General features: G+C 37.5%; 7 protein-coding genes across 7 annotated transcripts; 5 read left to right on the plus strand and 2 right to left on the minus strand.

Moving 5' to 3' along the window:
• Window positions 1–84: 84 nt before the first annotated feature.
• Window positions 85–1504, plus strand: eIF4EHP (eukaryotic translation initiation factor 4E homologous protein). The gene is made up of 6 exons (XM_081989032.1): window positions 85–422; window positions 476–627; window positions 697–881; window positions 938–1015; window positions 1073–1260; window positions 1316–1504. Exons 1-6 carry the CDS (start codon window positions 373–375, stop codon window positions 1353–1355), a joined length of 693 nt encoding a protein of 230 aa, XP_081845158.1. The 5' UTR covers window positions 85–372; the 3' UTR covers window positions 1356–1504.
• Window positions 1486–2107, minus strand: LOC145735222 (uncharacterized). Its single transcript, XM_081989038.1, has 2 exons — window positions 1919–2107; window positions 1486–1866 (listed from the first exon to the last, which is right to left on the minus strand). Exons 1-2 carry the CDS (start codon window positions 1945–1947, stop codon window positions 1542–1544), a joined length of 354 nt encoding a protein of 117 aa, XP_081845164.1. The 5' UTR covers window positions 1948–2107; the 3' UTR covers window positions 1486–1541.
• Window positions 2108–2341: 234 nt separating this feature from the next.
• Window positions 2342–4713, plus strand: LOC145735210 (proliferation-associated protein 2G4). Its single transcript, XM_081989023.1, has 7 exons — window positions 2342–2502; window positions 2816–3050; window positions 3229–3314; window positions 3363–3562; window positions 3625–3816; window positions 3874–4006; window positions 4192–4713. The coding sequence occupies exons 1-7, from the start codon at window positions 2415–2417 to the stop codon at window positions 4434–4436; spliced, it is 1179 nt and encodes a 392-aa protein (XP_081845149.1). The 5' UTR covers window positions 2342–2414; the 3' UTR covers window positions 4437–4713.
• A 1599-nt stretch (window positions 4714–6312) lies between these two features.
• LOC145735214 (uncharacterized) lies at window positions 6313–9854 on the plus strand. The gene is made up of 4 exons (XM_081989029.1): window positions 6313–6467; window positions 8638–9055; window positions 9110–9355; window positions 9409–9854. Exons 1-4 carry the CDS (start codon window positions 6459–6461, stop codon window positions 9615–9617), a joined length of 882 nt encoding a protein of 293 aa, XP_081845155.1. The 5' UTR covers window positions 6313–6458; the 3' UTR covers window positions 9618–9854.
• A 2445-nt stretch (window positions 9855–12299) lies between these two features.
• On the plus strand, window positions 12300–13025 carry LOC145735116 (uncharacterized). The gene is made up of 2 exons (XM_081988865.1): window positions 12300–12457; window positions 12518–13025. Exons 1-2 carry the CDS (start codon window positions 12449–12451, stop codon window positions 12956–12958), a joined length of 450 nt encoding a protein of 149 aa, XP_081844991.1. The 5' UTR covers window positions 12300–12448; the 3' UTR covers window positions 12959–13025.
• A 1217-nt stretch (window positions 13026–14242) lies between these two features.
• On the plus strand, window positions 14243–15539 carry LOC145735113 (uncharacterized). Its single transcript, XM_081988861.1, has 4 exons — window positions 14243–14396; window positions 14455–14641; window positions 14697–15055; window positions 15113–15539. Exons 1-4 carry the CDS (start codon window positions 14385–14387, stop codon window positions 15443–15445), a joined length of 891 nt encoding a protein of 296 aa, XP_081844987.1. The 5' UTR covers window positions 14243–14384; the 3' UTR covers window positions 15446–15539.
• Window positions 15540–15643: 104 nt separating this feature from the next.
• On the minus strand, window positions 15644–16885 carry LOC145735115 (uncharacterized). Its single transcript, XM_081988864.1, has 2 exons — window positions 16279–16885; window positions 15644–16219 (listed from the first exon to the last, which is right to left on the minus strand). The coding sequence occupies exons 1-2, from the start codon at window positions 16297–16299 to the stop codon at window positions 15722–15724; spliced, it is 519 nt and encodes a 172-aa protein (XP_081844990.1). The 5' UTR covers window positions 16300–16885; the 3' UTR covers window positions 15644–15721.
• Window positions 16886–16915: the final 30 nt, after the last annotated feature.

Genomic DNA, 16915 nt, shown 5'->3' on the forward strand with positions numbered 1-16915 from the left:
CTAAAATTTCAGACAGTAAATGACACCTGTCAATGTAGTTTGACAGATAACCAAACTGTCACTTGCCATGTGTATTTTGAAATATTGTTGTTTATAACCAGCATATTTATTAAATTTTCCCGTTTTAAGCCATTATTTTCCTTTTATCGTTAATTAAAACCGATTCCTGGGGTTGTTCCCTTTATACTTGACACGAAACTATTTCAGTTACCTCATTGTGAGACCCGGAAATTGAATCCGCGTCTCATCAAAGAAAGAACAACGTGAGAGCAGAGCCCAAGGTCACGCTAGCTCCAGGAAGCAGGAAGGCTTTCTTTAAATAAAATAAGCTCCAAACCTACAAGCAAGCTTTAGCTGTGATATAAGTATTATATGGAATTCGATTTAAACGCGAAGTACAACATGTCTAACAAATTTGACACGTGAGTTAAATTTTCAAGATCAAGTGCTGCTACTTGATAGCCTCTATTATCAGACTCAAACACCATCAAGAGGAACATTCAGATAACGAAGAGGACACTGGACCTAATATCACGGATTTGGGCCCTATTGACTACCCACCAGGTGAGCACAGGCTGCAGCATCCCTACTGCCTTTGGTTCTCTAGACGGCCATCTCAAATACAAGGTACATTTTTGTCTACAATCTAGAAAAACCAAAGAGTGTTTTTGCCAACAGAAAAGTCCTTTTTTCTAGGTTCACAAAACTATGGACAAGCACTGCGCTTAGTTGGTCAGGTGGGTACAGTAGAACAATGGTGGGCTCTGTACTCACACATAATTAGGTTAAATGACTTACCAGCTCATAGGGATTTGCACTTATTTAAAAAGGGGATCAAACCTATGTGGGAAGATCCTGCTAATAAAAAAGGGGGTAAATGGGTGAGTTTGGGTTATATGGTAACTAAAAGTGATTTCTATAATGGTTGAACTGTTAGGTGATAAGGGTGAAAAAAGAGCAGGCTGGAAGAGCCTGGGAAAACCTCTGTATGGCCATGTTAGGGGAACAGTTTATGGTAGCCAATCCACAAACTTTACTTTAGAGATACTTAACTTTAAGACATAATTTTTAGGCTGGTAATGAAATATGTGGGGTAGTGGTATCCACTAGGTACCAAGAGTATTTGTTGAGTATTTGGCATCGGAATTCATCAGATCAAGTGATGATAGCTAAAATTAGAGATGCCTTAAAACGACTACTAAATATACCACCAAGTGTCACCATGGAGTATAAGATACACAGTGACTGCCTTAAATATGGGTTTGTTGACATTGGAAGTGCCAATCCCAGTTTGAATTAACATTTGTGGTTACAGGGCTTCAAAACAAGTGCAAAACAGCATGCCTAAAAGTTGACTTTATAGTCTATCTGTTTTTCTCTTTGAAGTTCTATCTTTTGACCCTCAAAACTTAGACCCCCATTTAAGTTAAGTTTCAAAGAACCTCTCAGTTCACCTTGATGTTTTCAATTATTGAATGAAATATATTTGTTTAAATAAAAACAAGTTTTATTTTCTCTTTATTATTAAACATCTTATGAAACTAATCATCACTATCACTACTGCTAGAACTAGAGTCTGATGAGGATGATGATGATGAATCAGAAGAACTATCACTGCTACTGCTGCCAGTATTATGGGAAGTAGTGTTTTGTTTCTTTAATTTCTTCTTAGGAGGTTGTGCTGCTGTTGTTGCGCCAGGCTTTTCAGTCTGGCTCTGCTCTTGTTCTTTCAATTTCTTTCTTAAAAATTGCGACCTGGACGTGCGGTGTAAATACTTTCTCTTACCCTTGCACTCATATGACCAATGGCCATATTCTAAGCATTTTTGACATCTTACTCCTTGAGGAGGGTAGGTCGGCTGCTTTCTAAAAGACTATAAAACTAAGTAACAGTGAAACAGGATGAGATTCCACTTACTTTTTTGTTAAGTCAGTTCCTATAGTCATTTTCAACTCACACACGCTACTTTACCAGATTTAAATTATAACTCAACAACACATTATTTTGAGAACTTTATCTGTAACAATGGTGATACAAAATTACATCTAGAACTCTCCTAAACCAAAATAAAACGTAAACATGAAAGTAAACTGTAGAGATTGATTTATTGACAGGTGTCAAATTTGTCACGTCACGTGACTATAAGCTACTCCACTACCGCATTAGAGTAGAATAAAAAGTTAGAAGTCTGGAAAAAACTTATTTGGCAAACTCCTTTCTAATCTCAGCTAAGAGATGACAAAATAAATATAAAATTCAAACGTATGGCAACGAAAAATAAATTAAAACATATTTGTCATCAAAGTCAACGGTATTTGTCACATCTGTCAGTATGACAGTATAAAACTTCAAACTTCAAGGATCATGTGGTGGTCGCGGCGGTTTTCCGGTTTTCCATGGTAAAAGTGCAAACATGGCGGACGACAAAGATGTGGTGGAAAAAACGATTGCCGAAGATTTGGTCGTTACCAAATATAAAATGGCAGGAGAGCTCGTTAATAGTGAGTGTCACTTAAATACATTTTTAACAATTAAAGAGTGTCCACGCGCCTCTCTTTGCCTGCCCTTAAACACAATGCCTAGTCCATATGGAGCTTGTATATAGTGGTCAAAATGCCATGTGGTTTTTGAACTAATTATTTAAATACTGTTTTTATTTCTATGGTTAGTGCTGTAACAATCTTAGTAGGGCTTCCTTGATGTTTTCAAAGTTTGTGAGTTGTAACAGCATGAAAATGGGCCTGGTTGCCTTCACTGACTCATTCACAAACTAAAACCTGGTTCCTGACCAATAAATACTTTTTTGTGTTGCAGAGATTTTAAAAATTGTACTGGGCAAATGTGTGCCTGGAGCTTCTGTGAGAGAAATTTGTGAATTTGGTGACCAGCAATTAACAGAAGAAACTAGTAAAGTTTTTAAAAAGGAAAAGGAGCTGAAAAAAGGAATTGCCTTTCCTACTTGCGTGTCTGTTAATAACTGTATATGCCATTTTTCTCCACTGCCCAGTGAGCCTGACTATATCCTGAAGGAAGGAGATGTTGCCAAAGTGTAAGCACTCTTAATTAGTACATTCAAATGGTTTGACTGTGGTTAAAAATGATTATAACAAAAATCCAATTGATCCTACAGAATTTAAATGATTGAACAATCAACTATGACTTGTGTGTTTATTATAAGTAAATTTCAGTAGGTTTAACAATGAATTGCAATCAGTATTTGGTTTTAGGGACTTGGGAGCCCATATTGATGGTTTTATTGCAGTAGTGGCCCATACTGTAGTGGTGGGGGCAGCCCCTGACAAAAAAATCACAGGTAAACTTAACTTAAACCGCCAAGCCATATCTAAGAGTTAATTAACAGGAAGGAAAGCAGACGCGATATTAGCGGCTCATTACGCTTCTCAGGCAGCTCTAAGGTTACTGAAACCTGGTAATGAGACTTACGCCATTACCGATGCGGTTCAAAAAGTAGCCGAATCATTCAAGTGTAAGCCTGTAGAGGGCATGCTCAGTCACCAATTGAAACAATTTAAAATTGATTGTGAGAAGACCATTATTCAGGTAGGTACTGGTTGCTAAATAGGTTTTTAGTGAAAAAATTTCAAAATCATGATCATTTGCAGAACCCTAATGATGCCCAGAAAAAAGAGCATGAAAAGTTTGATCTTGATAAACATGAAGTGTATGCAATGGATGTGTTAATTAGTACTGGAGAAGGTGTAGGGAAAGAAACTGACACCAGAGTGTCAATTTACAAGAAAACTGATGAAACTTATCAACTGAAACTTAAGGCTTCACGAATGTTTTACACTGAAGTAACTAACTTTGTTATGAGTTTTCAATGTAAGGTATATATAATATAATTGTTTTAGGTCAGGGCTAAACATGGTAATATGCCCTTCAATCTGAGGTATTTTGAAGATGAGACCAAGGCTAAAATGGGTGTGAATGAGTGTGTTAAGAATAAATTAGTGGAACCCTTTCAAGTTCTATATGAGAAGCCTAGTAAGTGGTTTTTAATTTTGTAACAAGTCAATTAGTGCAATTAAACATGATGAGTAATGTACAAACTCCAATTGATCCCTCTGATTTTAAATTTGAAGATTAAACAACTCTGAATGACTCACAATCCTCAACTTACTAAAACCAAGCAATACCTTTAGATTTATAGCTGTTTTTTTCATTTCAAGGTGAAATTGTTGCCCAGTACAAGTTCACAGTACTCCTGATGCCTAACGGTCCACACAAGATCACAGGCTTACCAATTGAACCCGAATTGTACGAATCGGAACACTCTGTAACGGACCCGGAACTAAAAACGCTGCTGAACAGTTCGGCCAATCCGAAGGCGGCCAAAAAGAAGAAGAAGAAATCCGAAAGCGGCACCGCCGAGGCCGTGCTACCCGTACCAATGGAAGTAGAGATTCCAGCCTGAACGTGCATACAAAAATCGTCCTTATCAACTTTTTTTTATTGCTTTTTTTCTATGTAATTGTAATTCTCGACTTCACCAGGTGTGTCCCCTCTCGCCAGCCCTTAAAGTAATCCTGTCACTGCTCTCATTTTTTAATTCAGAAACTGGAGGGGTGAATGTTATTTAGACGTAAGACGTTTCGACTATAATATGTTCTAGACGAATTTTACTAATGTTTGGAGACGCCTTATTTTGATTTTTTTCAGAATGACCCAATTAAATAATTGACTATAATGCTTTCAATTGTTTCTGTACAAATTTTGTCCTAGTCAATCAATGTTGTAAAATGGTAACCACACACGTTTAATTGTACAGGGTGGTCCAGTTTTAATTCATGTCAATAATTCACCATTCGATAGTCTATCAAAAAATAAGTAGACACGTATTATGTCATTTTGTAAAAAATGCTTCCTAAGAAAGCTACAGTCTCCCAAATTTCAGTTTAAAAATTCCATATTTCAACATGTCAACTTATTTTTTGAAGGATAAACCAATTGTAGATTTATTTTTATTGTCTTTCCGTATATCCCTCTTTTTTTTTGAGTTTTAAGACGTAATCTCGTTTAAGTCGTAAAAGGAATTTTGAATCAAAATTTTACAGGAAATACATATTTTTTTTAAATTGAACAAATAAATTAAAAAACTATAATTTTGGGAAATATCGAGTCAGCGTTGAAAATAGAGTGGAAAAATGAACCATCTCCCTGTATCTATGCAACTTAACAAGTTTGACAACGTCATTTACATCACATAACGAGCATTCACTTCATAAGTACCTGCTTGTTCAAAATTTGATCAAAATTGCTCCAAAAGTCTGATTTTTTTAACTAAATTTTGGAGGACTGTGTCTTCCTTAGGAATCGTTTTTCAGCGAAATGACATAATGCATGTCAACTTATTTTTTGATGGACTATCGAATAGTGGATTAATGACATTTCAAACTGGACCACCCTGTATATTTTTTCGACTGAATACGAGTTGAATTTTGCCCTCTTTTAGCCATGTGGTGGTGATTAAATTCAAATTAGCCGTTTAAAACGAATTAGAGATCTGAAATCAGATAAAACATTCAACAAGTAAATATATTATTTGTAAACTGTCAAGCTGCACAAAACCGACCTAAATTGAACCGCTAATTTGATTTTGCATCTAACTATCTAAAATAGAAAGAGAATAACAAAATAAAGCGCGCACCTCTTTTATTCAAACCCATTTGGGTGTTAAAATGGTAATAACTAAATTGTATTGCAAAAAGGTTAAAGGTGTACGCCCATTGCAATCTATCACACATATTTTATAGGTACAATATATGGATCATTTTTTATTGTGTATGTACATACAGGGTGTCCCACCGAGACCCAATAATACTTTTACTTTATAGAACATATTTTTTGTGCGGACAGTAATTAATTCGTTGTCAGCTTAAATGTGTTTTTAATGCACATTCTTTACGTAACTTATCGTTATAAAGGGACCTTCGAACTTAAAAAAAATCAAATCGTAATAACAAATGTGGACAAGTTTATTACCATAAAATCCACCGCAAAAACCATTGACATATGGTAATTGGGTCACGTTCTAATTTAACCCTTTATATAAACCACCTTGTTTTTTCGGTTATAATTTCTTCAATAACGTGCACTAAGCGTGCGGTTGCAACGACATTCACTTTCAAATTTTTATACGTCCGGTATTTCCGGGACATAAAAACCTATTTTGAAAGAAAGTGGAAAAAAAAAACCCATCACACTGTACAAACTCAATCAATTGAGCGATTTGAATGCGAGCGACCGCGTGAAATGGACGAAGAAATTCTGTATAGTAATGGTGTGTAGGGGCAGGTGCATACAATAGCTACACGTATATTTTCTCGACACTGTATCACTTTAAAAGTGAAGGGGGTATATAAACTAATATCAAACAATATCACTAACTAGTTGAAGGAGTACAGTTCGCTAGTTAGTTACTGTCAAACTGGAAAAAATGAGATCGGTAATTAGCCTAATTTCCTTGTGTGTGTTTGTGTGTAAATTGTGATGAGGTGAAGGTTCAGTGCCTTTTAATGGATAATCAATGTTTTTTTTTTTTTGGATTGATATTGAGTCGAGGGTCATCAGGTTTGATTTGCACATTATATTGATTAAAACAAATGCGGCAAAGAGACATTCTCTCTAATCTTTATTGCTTCAATTTTGTTAGTCAAGTTAAAACTTTCCTGGTTTATACATACAGAGTGAGCCAAACAATGTTTAATGTTTGTTCAAGAGTGTAAATTAAATCATATAAAGGTGTTGCCAAGTCGCAATATAATTTGGGATTCAAAATTATGCAGGCATTATTAAATATTATCAATATTTAAAAAAATATACTCTCTACTTCTGCTGAAATGATATTCAATACAAAACCATCAGGCTTTCTTTAGTAATTTTTAACGCACTTTCAGAAACACTAAAATGTTGTAACAAGCATTTTACATAGAAAATGCTCATTACTGATTAATTTAAATTCTTTTAAGCTACAGCAGGTGTCCCATCAAAAGTCGTAAATTGGTCAAGAACCATTATAATATTCGACCATTACGTCGTGAAAGTTTGAAACGTCAGTTGTCAACACCACTATAAGTGACAGAGACGGCCATATTGACTTGGTTGCACATTTGTAAAGTTATGGGAATGTCCTTGTTCAATGAGGAAATCTAACCTAATTATCCCTGATGAAAGGTTTTTTTTCTAAACACAAATTTATGCGTTATTGGACCGATAAAAATGGCTCTTTCAATGGCAAACGAGAAGGTTGTGCACTGCTTTTACGCAAATGTATTGTTTATTCATGGTTATTTCCGCCTCCCGTGATAGGCTCACCACAAAATTACACACGCCAATTAAAATGGTGCTCAATTAAACGAGAAAGCCCATGTTATTAAGGCGACCTTTAACGGTATCGAGGATCTGAGAGTGAAATCGGATATTGCATCTTAATTGCATCGTATCGATGATGTATTAAGTTTATATCAGAGATGCATGCAACGTTGCCTCAGCATCCAAACTGTCAAAGTAATTACTTAATGGTAGCATATTCTGTGTCTCGAAAACGCCTCTGCTTTCTCACTAAATGAACATGTTGTAAGGAGTGAAAGATTTGCATCAGAAACTTCAGGGCTATATTATATAAAACTCGAGGCAAACCTCTGTCACTTTTGACAGGTTTAGAGTGCAGTGTTGCATGAATAATGATTAAACAAAAAACGGAAGAAAGTGTGATGAAGCGGTAATTGTTAAATGTACGTCGAACAAATTTTTTTTAAAATTGGACTTTCTCTAATAAAGTACATTCTCCAATTCCAGTAATTAATTGACATCACATAATAATTATTTCTTGTGGGTGTTGCCCCTACGCCTGGTAATTCTATTATTTACCGCACACTTCAATAAATAATCAGTAGCAATTAAACTGAACTGTAAAATCATAACACGCATATATGGGTAAAAATCTGTCAGAGTTAATTGTTATCTTTACGTCTTAGTGTACTGACTGGCTAATTAGTAATTACTTAAATGCAGTCCTTAGAGTAGACATTGTAAAAACCTATTAAATGTGAGGTTCTAATTGGAAACCAAAATTGAACTTGCTCAACAATAATAACAATAACCGCACGTACTCCAATTATACTCGAATTAACTGGTAATAATAATTAATCCTTCTTTTGTATATTTGCGTATTTAAAGCAATCAGAGTGCGTTCAAAACGTGTCGCAATCGTTATTACAAGCAAAATGGAACAGGTTTAATTTTAGGGACATCTGTACACTGAACCGGTTATCTAACCAGCTTTCTCTTCGTATCAATATTTAAAATTTCCACCCTTGTATAATCAAACCTACCAGTACTTAGTACTATAATAACACTTTTTGGTTGAAAACCCTTATTTCGGTCTTATGTAAAATAGAATCACGATTTGTACGACTTTCCAATGGGTAACAACAAACGTATGAAGAAACAATTACTACAACAATACACCTTCAGTAAATCGTGATATATCATGAGATGCATTTGTCTTTTATTGTTTTATATTATTACAATACCTGTAAGGTTATACAACTGGGGTGTGTGGGCATTGGCAGAAACTTTACCTTGTAATATAATTAATCAACTAATCAACACAGGTACTATTCATTGGCACGGCCTTGCTACACCTGATTACCGCTGAATCGGACCGAAGTAGACGCGCACCTATCTTGGGGGGCTATTCGTATTCAACGGGAGGTTTGCAGTTTAATCCGCCCTTTGAGACCCTAAACTTGCCCTTGTCCGACGCAGAACTCTACTCGCTAGGAATCGACTCGTTCTTGCCGTTCGGGGGCGGTAACTCTAAAGTGGTTCCCGTAGCTTCGTCCAATTCAGTCGAGAAGCCAGTGCAAGAAGCGTCTGATTCGGTGCCGCCCCAGCCTCGTAGCACCGCGGTTATCCCGTTACAGCCGCCTCCTGCTGTGCCTGTTAACGCGGCAGCTGCCAACGTGCCGTCCACCCAAGGAGCGGTGTTTTTAGGGTCTGGTTCTCTAGGAGTCATCAATCTTGGAAATGGTTTGTGGTTTGACAGCCCTCTTGATTTCAATGTGCTAATATTTTTGTTTATAGGAGCGTTTGCGTTGGGTTCTGGAGGAATTGGCTACTCAGACAGACGACAACAACCACGCCCTAGCGGAACCTCACCACTATTTCCTCCCTTGGCCGCTAGTCCTAACTTAGTACCTGCAGCCACGCCCAGTCAACCACCCAACCCGGTAATACCGGGTAACCTAAGCGGACGAACAGCTCCCATTGGTGGAATTCAATTCAATCAGCCATTTTTAGTGCCCAGTCCACAACCACAACCCTTAAAAGGTAGTTAATTAGTATTACAACCTTTAGGGTGACTAACATTAGAATGTTTACAGACCAGAATGGGTATGAACGACTTAATCCAAGCTCAGCAGGCTTTGGAATGCCTACTTCTATGGTACGACCACTGAAACTCAGAATGAACTACGCCACCCCTACAGTGTCTCAGGTTAGCGTGGAACGGGCCTACGGTAACCAGTTACCACAATCGGGATTCGGAACCCCAATTCCAACGTTGCCACCTCACGCTTTACGTTACGTTTAGATTAGAGTTCACAACGTTACATGGAGAACTCTTATGTGGCTGTTGTTGGTGATCAAAATAGTCAGTTGCACTATTGTATCGTTATGGAAGCTTCAAGTTATTCAAAAATCAATAGAAAGAACTGCGAATAATTTTGAAATTTCCACACCATAGGATAAGTCCAATGCAGTGTTGCTATTTATTTTGTACCTACTTTTAAAACAGAAAAGTGATAAATTAAATAATGTTATTGATTAAGTGTTTGGTTTTATTTTAATCACTTGTGTTGGAAAAGAGACAGTTTGTAAATAAATATAAGCAGTATGAGAGAAGAGTAGAGTACAGAGTAGAACCAGTTTTTAGTACAAATACGAAAAAGCAAACTAAACTAACCTTATCCTGTACCTTATCTAGGAGCAATAAGCAAGTTCTGGTAATTATCTGGTTATCTTCGAGAGGGTTTTAGAGGTATCTGCCAATTTTATAATGATTTTAGTTAGGCACCTGCTATTTTTAATAAATTATTATTGCTTTTGCCAGAGTACTAAAAAATGCTTGATCTATTAAAGTAATACTAGAGGCTTCTCTTTCAATAGCTAATATTTGCACTTATAAATGCGGCCATTATTGTAGAACTGTCACAATGTGCAAAATGTATTAATAAAAATTACCTGGATTTGTCTTGAAATAAAAATGGATTCAAGGGTTTTGGAAACATTATCACTACGATAGTAAAAGTCTGTGGCATCAAAATGATCTGAACAAACTGCAGTTCTTTTCCCTATTACAGGATTTTCATCAAGACCCAAAAGTGCCAACCAGAGCTGGATTTGCAGGAAATCTAAAATTTACAGAAAATGATAAGTCTGGATGAAATCGGCTTAGTTTATGGCACGCTAGATACACACTCAAACACCATATTTTCTTTTTATCTTTCCCAATCCACCTGATACACCACAAAACGTAAACAAGAAATTACTATTTGTACCGCGGCGTTGCCATACCCGCTAATAGAAGTTCCTACCATTTTAAATCAACATATTGCTTTTATATCTTATATTTATAGCTGCAGTATAGTGTAACGTAAACACACTTCTATATTAGATTATTCGATGATATTGGTGAAAACTACTTATTTTTATTAATCACATTTCAAAACATAACATAGACTGCTTCAAAACATGGGTGGTATGATGAGACTTGGCAACGTCGCAAATTGTCGTTCGCGCCTCCGTTTTCCAAGACGCTCGCATATTATTAATTTTGTATCCTGGCGCGAGGAGAACAAACCGTTTTGTTCCGGTTAAAAACGCTTGAGACGCGTTTTTGTTATTCTGTCACACTTTGACAGTTAATAACGTCAAAACCAGTCCGATTTCACTAAACTTAATGGTACTCATTTTCGACTAATTTGAGGATGGGGAATCCATTCCAGCTGTCAAAATGACAGTAACTGTCACTCAATTCGAGACACTGGCGATTTCCGGGTTATTTGTGGAGATATCAAAAAAGTGGTTTCACCAATGGATTGGGCGCCCCAAAATTAGTCAAAAACCACCCTTCACTCGTGTTGTTTTGATAAAAAACGCTTAAGATGCATTATTGTTAATTTGTCACTTTGACAGCTAATAACGTCAAAACCAATCCGATTTCACTAGGGTTGATGATACTCATTTTCGACTAATTTGGGGACGGGAAATCCAATCCAGCTGTCAAAATGACAGGTAGCTGTCACTTAGTTCGAGATCGGCCAAACGGTGTTATCAATCAACTCATGTGGAGATATTTTTAGAAAGCTTGAAATGTGCTCTATCTTTTGTTTTCTATGATATTTAGACGTATGGTCCATTTTTTTTCCCGTCGCGGTTACCAAAGAGAGGTTTTTTGAATTTCCGGTTTCGTAAGTTCGATTACTTTTTATACTTAATGAATTTTGACGGCTTAAACAGTGTAGGTTTTAATAGTAATTAAGATACTAAGGGCATTATAAGGACAATACTTTGACCGTGGGCATTATTTCTTACATAAGTGACCTTAATAGGTGTCAGTATTGATGAAATAACAGCCCTGTCGAACGTTAATAGCATTAATGGCAGCCACAGACAGTGAGAGATTCCAAAACATAAAATGCTCATTCACCTAATTGTCAAAAACAAGGAGTCTCAATGACCAACTATTACAATAAATTATAATGTTAAATATTAAACGATTTAACGCAAATACAGAGACTTCCTAAAGATTACCCTAAAAACGAAATTAGTATTAAACAGTTTAAAACCGATATACTTATAAAAAACTATAACCAAATATAATTCTTGAGATAGTCTGTATCTCCTAATTGATATTGGATTAGATCCTTATATTAAAACCAAAAATCATCATAAATCCATGACATTTACTTCAAAGCAATGATTTTTGTCAAAAGCATGTCAATAACAAATATTTTGGGGTTACTACAAGAATTAATTAAAAAACGACGAAATCCCATAAATCTTCCTTATTATAATTTCTTAAGGACGACTCGTAATCATTATAGAGTCGATCTTAAAAGTGATCGAACCAGTTCTTTACATAACTCCAAAACTTGCAATGCAATGACCCCATTCTTGCACACATTTCCCCAATTTTCGGCTTTTGCATAACGTCTGCAAAACACCTGACAGAGTCAGAGGCGCGCTGTGCAAATTTGCGCCCTCGGGGCTCACTGACCAGTGGCGCAGTACGCCACTGGCCAGTCCAAAACTCCGGGGTGAGCGGGTTGTCAGTCAAGGTCTGATTTCGAGTATAAAGATTCAAAAAACTGCCCTGACTAGCATCATTCAATCAGTAGCTGAACTACCACTCCAATCATCATGAAAATCGTAAGTAGTATTGGAATCATTACACCAAATCTTTCTAAGGTTGCTAATTTTCATTCGCAGGCAATCTTAATTACTGCCCTCGTAGCAGTCCATGTCCAAGCTGGAGAAAATGCCCCTAAAGTTGTCAAGAAACGGGGTATTTACGGCGAATCTCTCGGTCTAGGACTCGGAGGCTACTCAGGAGGTTTAGCGCTCGGCGGGTACTCGGGAGGACTTGGAGGTTACTCTGGCGGTCTCTACTCATCCGGATTGAGCTATTCCGCCCCAGTAGCCGTTCCCGTACCCGTGCCCCAACCCGTTGCCGTACCCGTCGTTAGAAAAGTTGCGGTACCAGTACCAGTAGCTCAACCAATTCCAGTTATCCAGAAAGTGGCCGTGCCAGTTACAAGAACCGTAGCCGTTCCAGTACCCGTTAAAGTACCAGTACCAGTGAGGAGTTACGGATCGATCTACGGAGGTGGTTTGAGCTACGGCAGGAGTTACTCAAGTGGATGGTGGTGAAATTAGTATTTTAAAGTTTGTTTAAATTTATGTAAATGATATTATAATAAACGCTCTAACTTGAAAATTTTTTTCGTTTACTTTATAATTATAGAAATAGTCTCTACTGTTTTTTGATGAGTCTAAATGATGGTTTTGTTTTTAATGAAGTAAAATAGCTAGTGAAATCAGTTTATGCTAAGTGGGGTTTAAATTTACCATAAATTAAAAATTCTGCTAATAGTCTTGAACAGCTAGCAGACACTTCTTTATTGGCTTACTGAAAAATCTATTTCTTCTTTCAAATTTCTTCTGTAAACCTGTCTTTTGGTTTCAAATTCAGACATAGGAAGCAATCTGCAACTTGATACTAGCTAGGTATATGAAAATTATAGTTTAGAGACTAATATTTTTCTTATCAATTTGGAAGATACTTAAATAGTTCGTATAGTAAGTTCGAGCTTCTCAACTCTACAAATTTTATAAAAAACCTACTGAATTAATGATGCACTCTGTATAATATGTTGTTAAGGTTGATAGCTAGGTCCTTCGTAATTTCGAGGATTCAGCCAGAACTAATTTTGATACTTAATAAAGATGCTTGAAATGTAACTAAATATAATGTAAATTTGGTAACATTTCAGCTAATCTGGGTGAAGACTTACCACTTACACTTTATTGTATTATAAATGTGACAACACCAATGTTGTTAATGATACTTATATCCTGTTATATGGGATTTTCAAAACGTGAATAGTTTCACTCGTCGTTCTTCGTCTGTTATCATTTAATAGAAAACAAAAAAAGTGTATTGCTCCAATAATGTTTCGGTACGACAGTACAAAATATTAAAGTTTCAGTAATAAATTCTGGTGGTAACTTTACCTAGGCCACTCTGTACGTGTCAAAAACAGTACTAAATTTTTTGGTTTTTGTCAGTTCCTGCGTACAGGAAGTTGATGAACCCTGTGAGTACTATGGATCAAAGATTTACAATAAAATTGTTCAAGAAAAAACCTTTTTACTCTAGTTAATCAATTCCGAAATTAAACAACGATCACCTAACCAGTACTGCTATATTTTAATCCTAATCGAATTGGGCAATAAGATGAAATTCCTCAGATACGACATAAAGTTGATAATCCATTATTTTCACTTTTGGTTTCGTTCAACACGCATAAAACTACACCACAACCTTATAATAAAGGCGGAAACCCGAAATTCGGCAAGAACCGGTGTCGTATCGACTTTTTGGTACCCCCTTAGGCTCGAAGACGTTACGTATATACGATGCACTGATTTAAATAAAGAAAGCAGCCGGTTTGGAAACATCTCGTTTAATGTCCCACCCGAAAATCGACTTACTATAAAAACGCAAAATTCGGAAACTGTCATCAGTCTTCCTCGAGTCCTCTGCACATCTTCGATTTTACCATATTTGGGCAAAATGAAAGCCACAGTAAGTCAGGTTTAGATTCACTTTTAAGTTGATTATAAGGGTTGTGATTATTTTTAAGGCGTTCGTCCTTCTTCTGTGCCTGGCGGCGACTTGGGCCGCCCCTGGGAAAAAATCCAAAAGGGGTTTGACCCATGGCCACATCGCATCCGGAAGCTTGGAAGTTGGCGGCGGACACTTGGATATTCCTCCAGTGCCTTCATTGCCTCTCGAAGGTGAAATTCAGTCTAGTGCAAGTGCTTTTGCAGGTAGGTCCAATTACAAAAACTTTGGAAACTTATGTAATAACGTTGCGTGTTTTAGGAGCGTCCAGTTTTGCTTCAGCTGGTGGTGTAGCTTCTTCAGGATTTGTAGGTGCACCTGGCCCAGCTCTATCAGCAGCTGGACCAGCCATACAGTTAGCATCAGGACCAGGTCTACCAATAGCAGGTTCTGGCCCAGGTTTTCAAGTAGCCTCAGGTCCGGGAGTACCATTCACAGCAGGTGGTCCAGCAATAGGTGTCGGACCAGCTGGAGCATTAGGTGGGCCAGACCTACACTCCGCCGAACCCCATTACCACTTAGGGCATACTGTTCAGCGCCACGTGACCGTATTGCACCGTATCGGGGTACCAGTGCCCAGACCTTACCAGGTCCAAGTGGAGAGACGGATTCCTGTACAGGTTTGTGCTCAATCCAGCTTGGTTTGCAGAGAATTTTGTCATAATATTCATATCCAGGTGCCAACTCCAGTAGACGTGCCAGTTGACAGGCCCTATCCAGTGCACGTTAACGTCCCTTACGAAGTCAAAGTGTACAAAGACGTGCCCGTCCAAGTCGATCAACCCATCCCTGTTCCCGTTTCCGTTCCGGTTCATATCAACATCCCAGAACCAGTCAAGGTGGAAGTACCCGTACCAGTACCGTTCCACATTGTGAAGAAGATCCCAGTGCCGGTGCCCCACCCTATTATTGTTAAGAAAAAGGTCCCAGTAGCTATCCATGCACACATTGAAACTGTAGCTCACCATGGACCCATCGAGATTCATCAAGGACCCCACGGATGGGACTGAACCCTAAATGAAATAGACAATTTGTTGTTTTCTAGTCGTTAGTTTAAGTCAAATTGTATCTATTTTTTAGAGGAATAAACTGTTTGTGTTCAAATGGTACTGTTTTCTACAACACTCACATTCTTAGGTTCACCTATTTGTCACAAAAACCATATTTTATATGGTGATTAGGAAAAAATATTCAAAAAAAAGAAACAATCTGGTACACTTTTTTAATTATTTACCAAAAGTACAAACAATTAACTTATAAACACTACACACTGTATTATCACAAAATCACCAATATCTTCGGTAACTACCAAAACCATAACCGAAATTATTATTCCCCCCGATTAACCCGGGCCGATCAACCACAACCGGAACGGGTACAGGAACTGGTCGATCCACTGGTACTGGATAGGGTCGCGACACTGGAACTGGAATTGGTCTGGGTACTTGCACGGGATAAGGCCGATCGACCGGAATTGGAACCGGTTGGGGAAACGGAACCGGAATCGGCTGATCCACTGGTACTGGATACGGTTGCACGTTATTAGGACACCCGCCAAATGGTAGACGTAAGGGAAATCCTCCTGCAAAGGGTGACCCTGACTGTAAACCGAAACCACCTGGTCGATGATGTTGATTTTGAAAGTAGCCACATTGAGGACCGTAATGGCCGTAAGGTCTGCCGTATCCTGAAGGTGTTACCAGAAGCCTAAGTTTGATAAGTTTGGTTAAAAATTCTGTGGTTGGGGTGGGGGCGGTGAAAATCGGCAGCAATAGTAGCAGGGTCTACGGAAAAGCACTCTGTAGTTGCTGTTTGGTACATTAAAGATTAGCCTGGTACTTACCAGATTATTAAAGCTGTACATTATGATCGAAGAGTTGAACAATACACCGAGGAATTTTTATAGTGTTTAGGTTTTATAGAATGTCACTTAAAAAGTATGAAAAATCGGCTAGTAGGGGCATTTTTCGGCTATGACTCCCATCAAATTTTATATAATGCCGACATTCGTCTTGCGGCTCCTAGTGTGAAATTTCTTTGGTTAACCAGCACTTTCTTACTATAAAAGTTTCTTGGGAATATAATCGATTCCGTACACACTTTAAAAATATTAATAATATAAGTCTTTTATCGGCCCAGTTGAAGTACGTAGAGAAAATGAAAGTTTCCACTTGAGTGGTCCACAGAGCCAGATGCTGATGTTGTTGGGATCTTAAGACCCAAGTAAATCATTCGAGATGATATTATACACGCTATAATGCGTTACATAACGGTTGTATACCGACAAAATGTAACGGATGCACGTAAGTTGGTTTCACAATCAATCCGCATTCATTATAAAAATAAAAGTAATTCATCAGCTTGAAAGCTTTTGCCGAATGGCTGCGTCCAAAAAAAAGTAAACACACTAACCTAATTAAATTTTACCTAAAATTACAAGTAGTGTCAAAAGTACTTAAGATGATCAATCTCCGACGTGT

This window comes from Ips typographus, linkage group LG11 (assembly GCF_016097725.1).
Source record: "Ips typographus isolate SLU linkage group LG11, UJ_Ityp_2.0, whole genome shotgun sequence".
Taxonomy (NCBI): domain Eukaryota; kingdom Metazoa; phylum Arthropoda; class Insecta; order Coleoptera; family Curculionidae; genus Ips; species Ips typographus.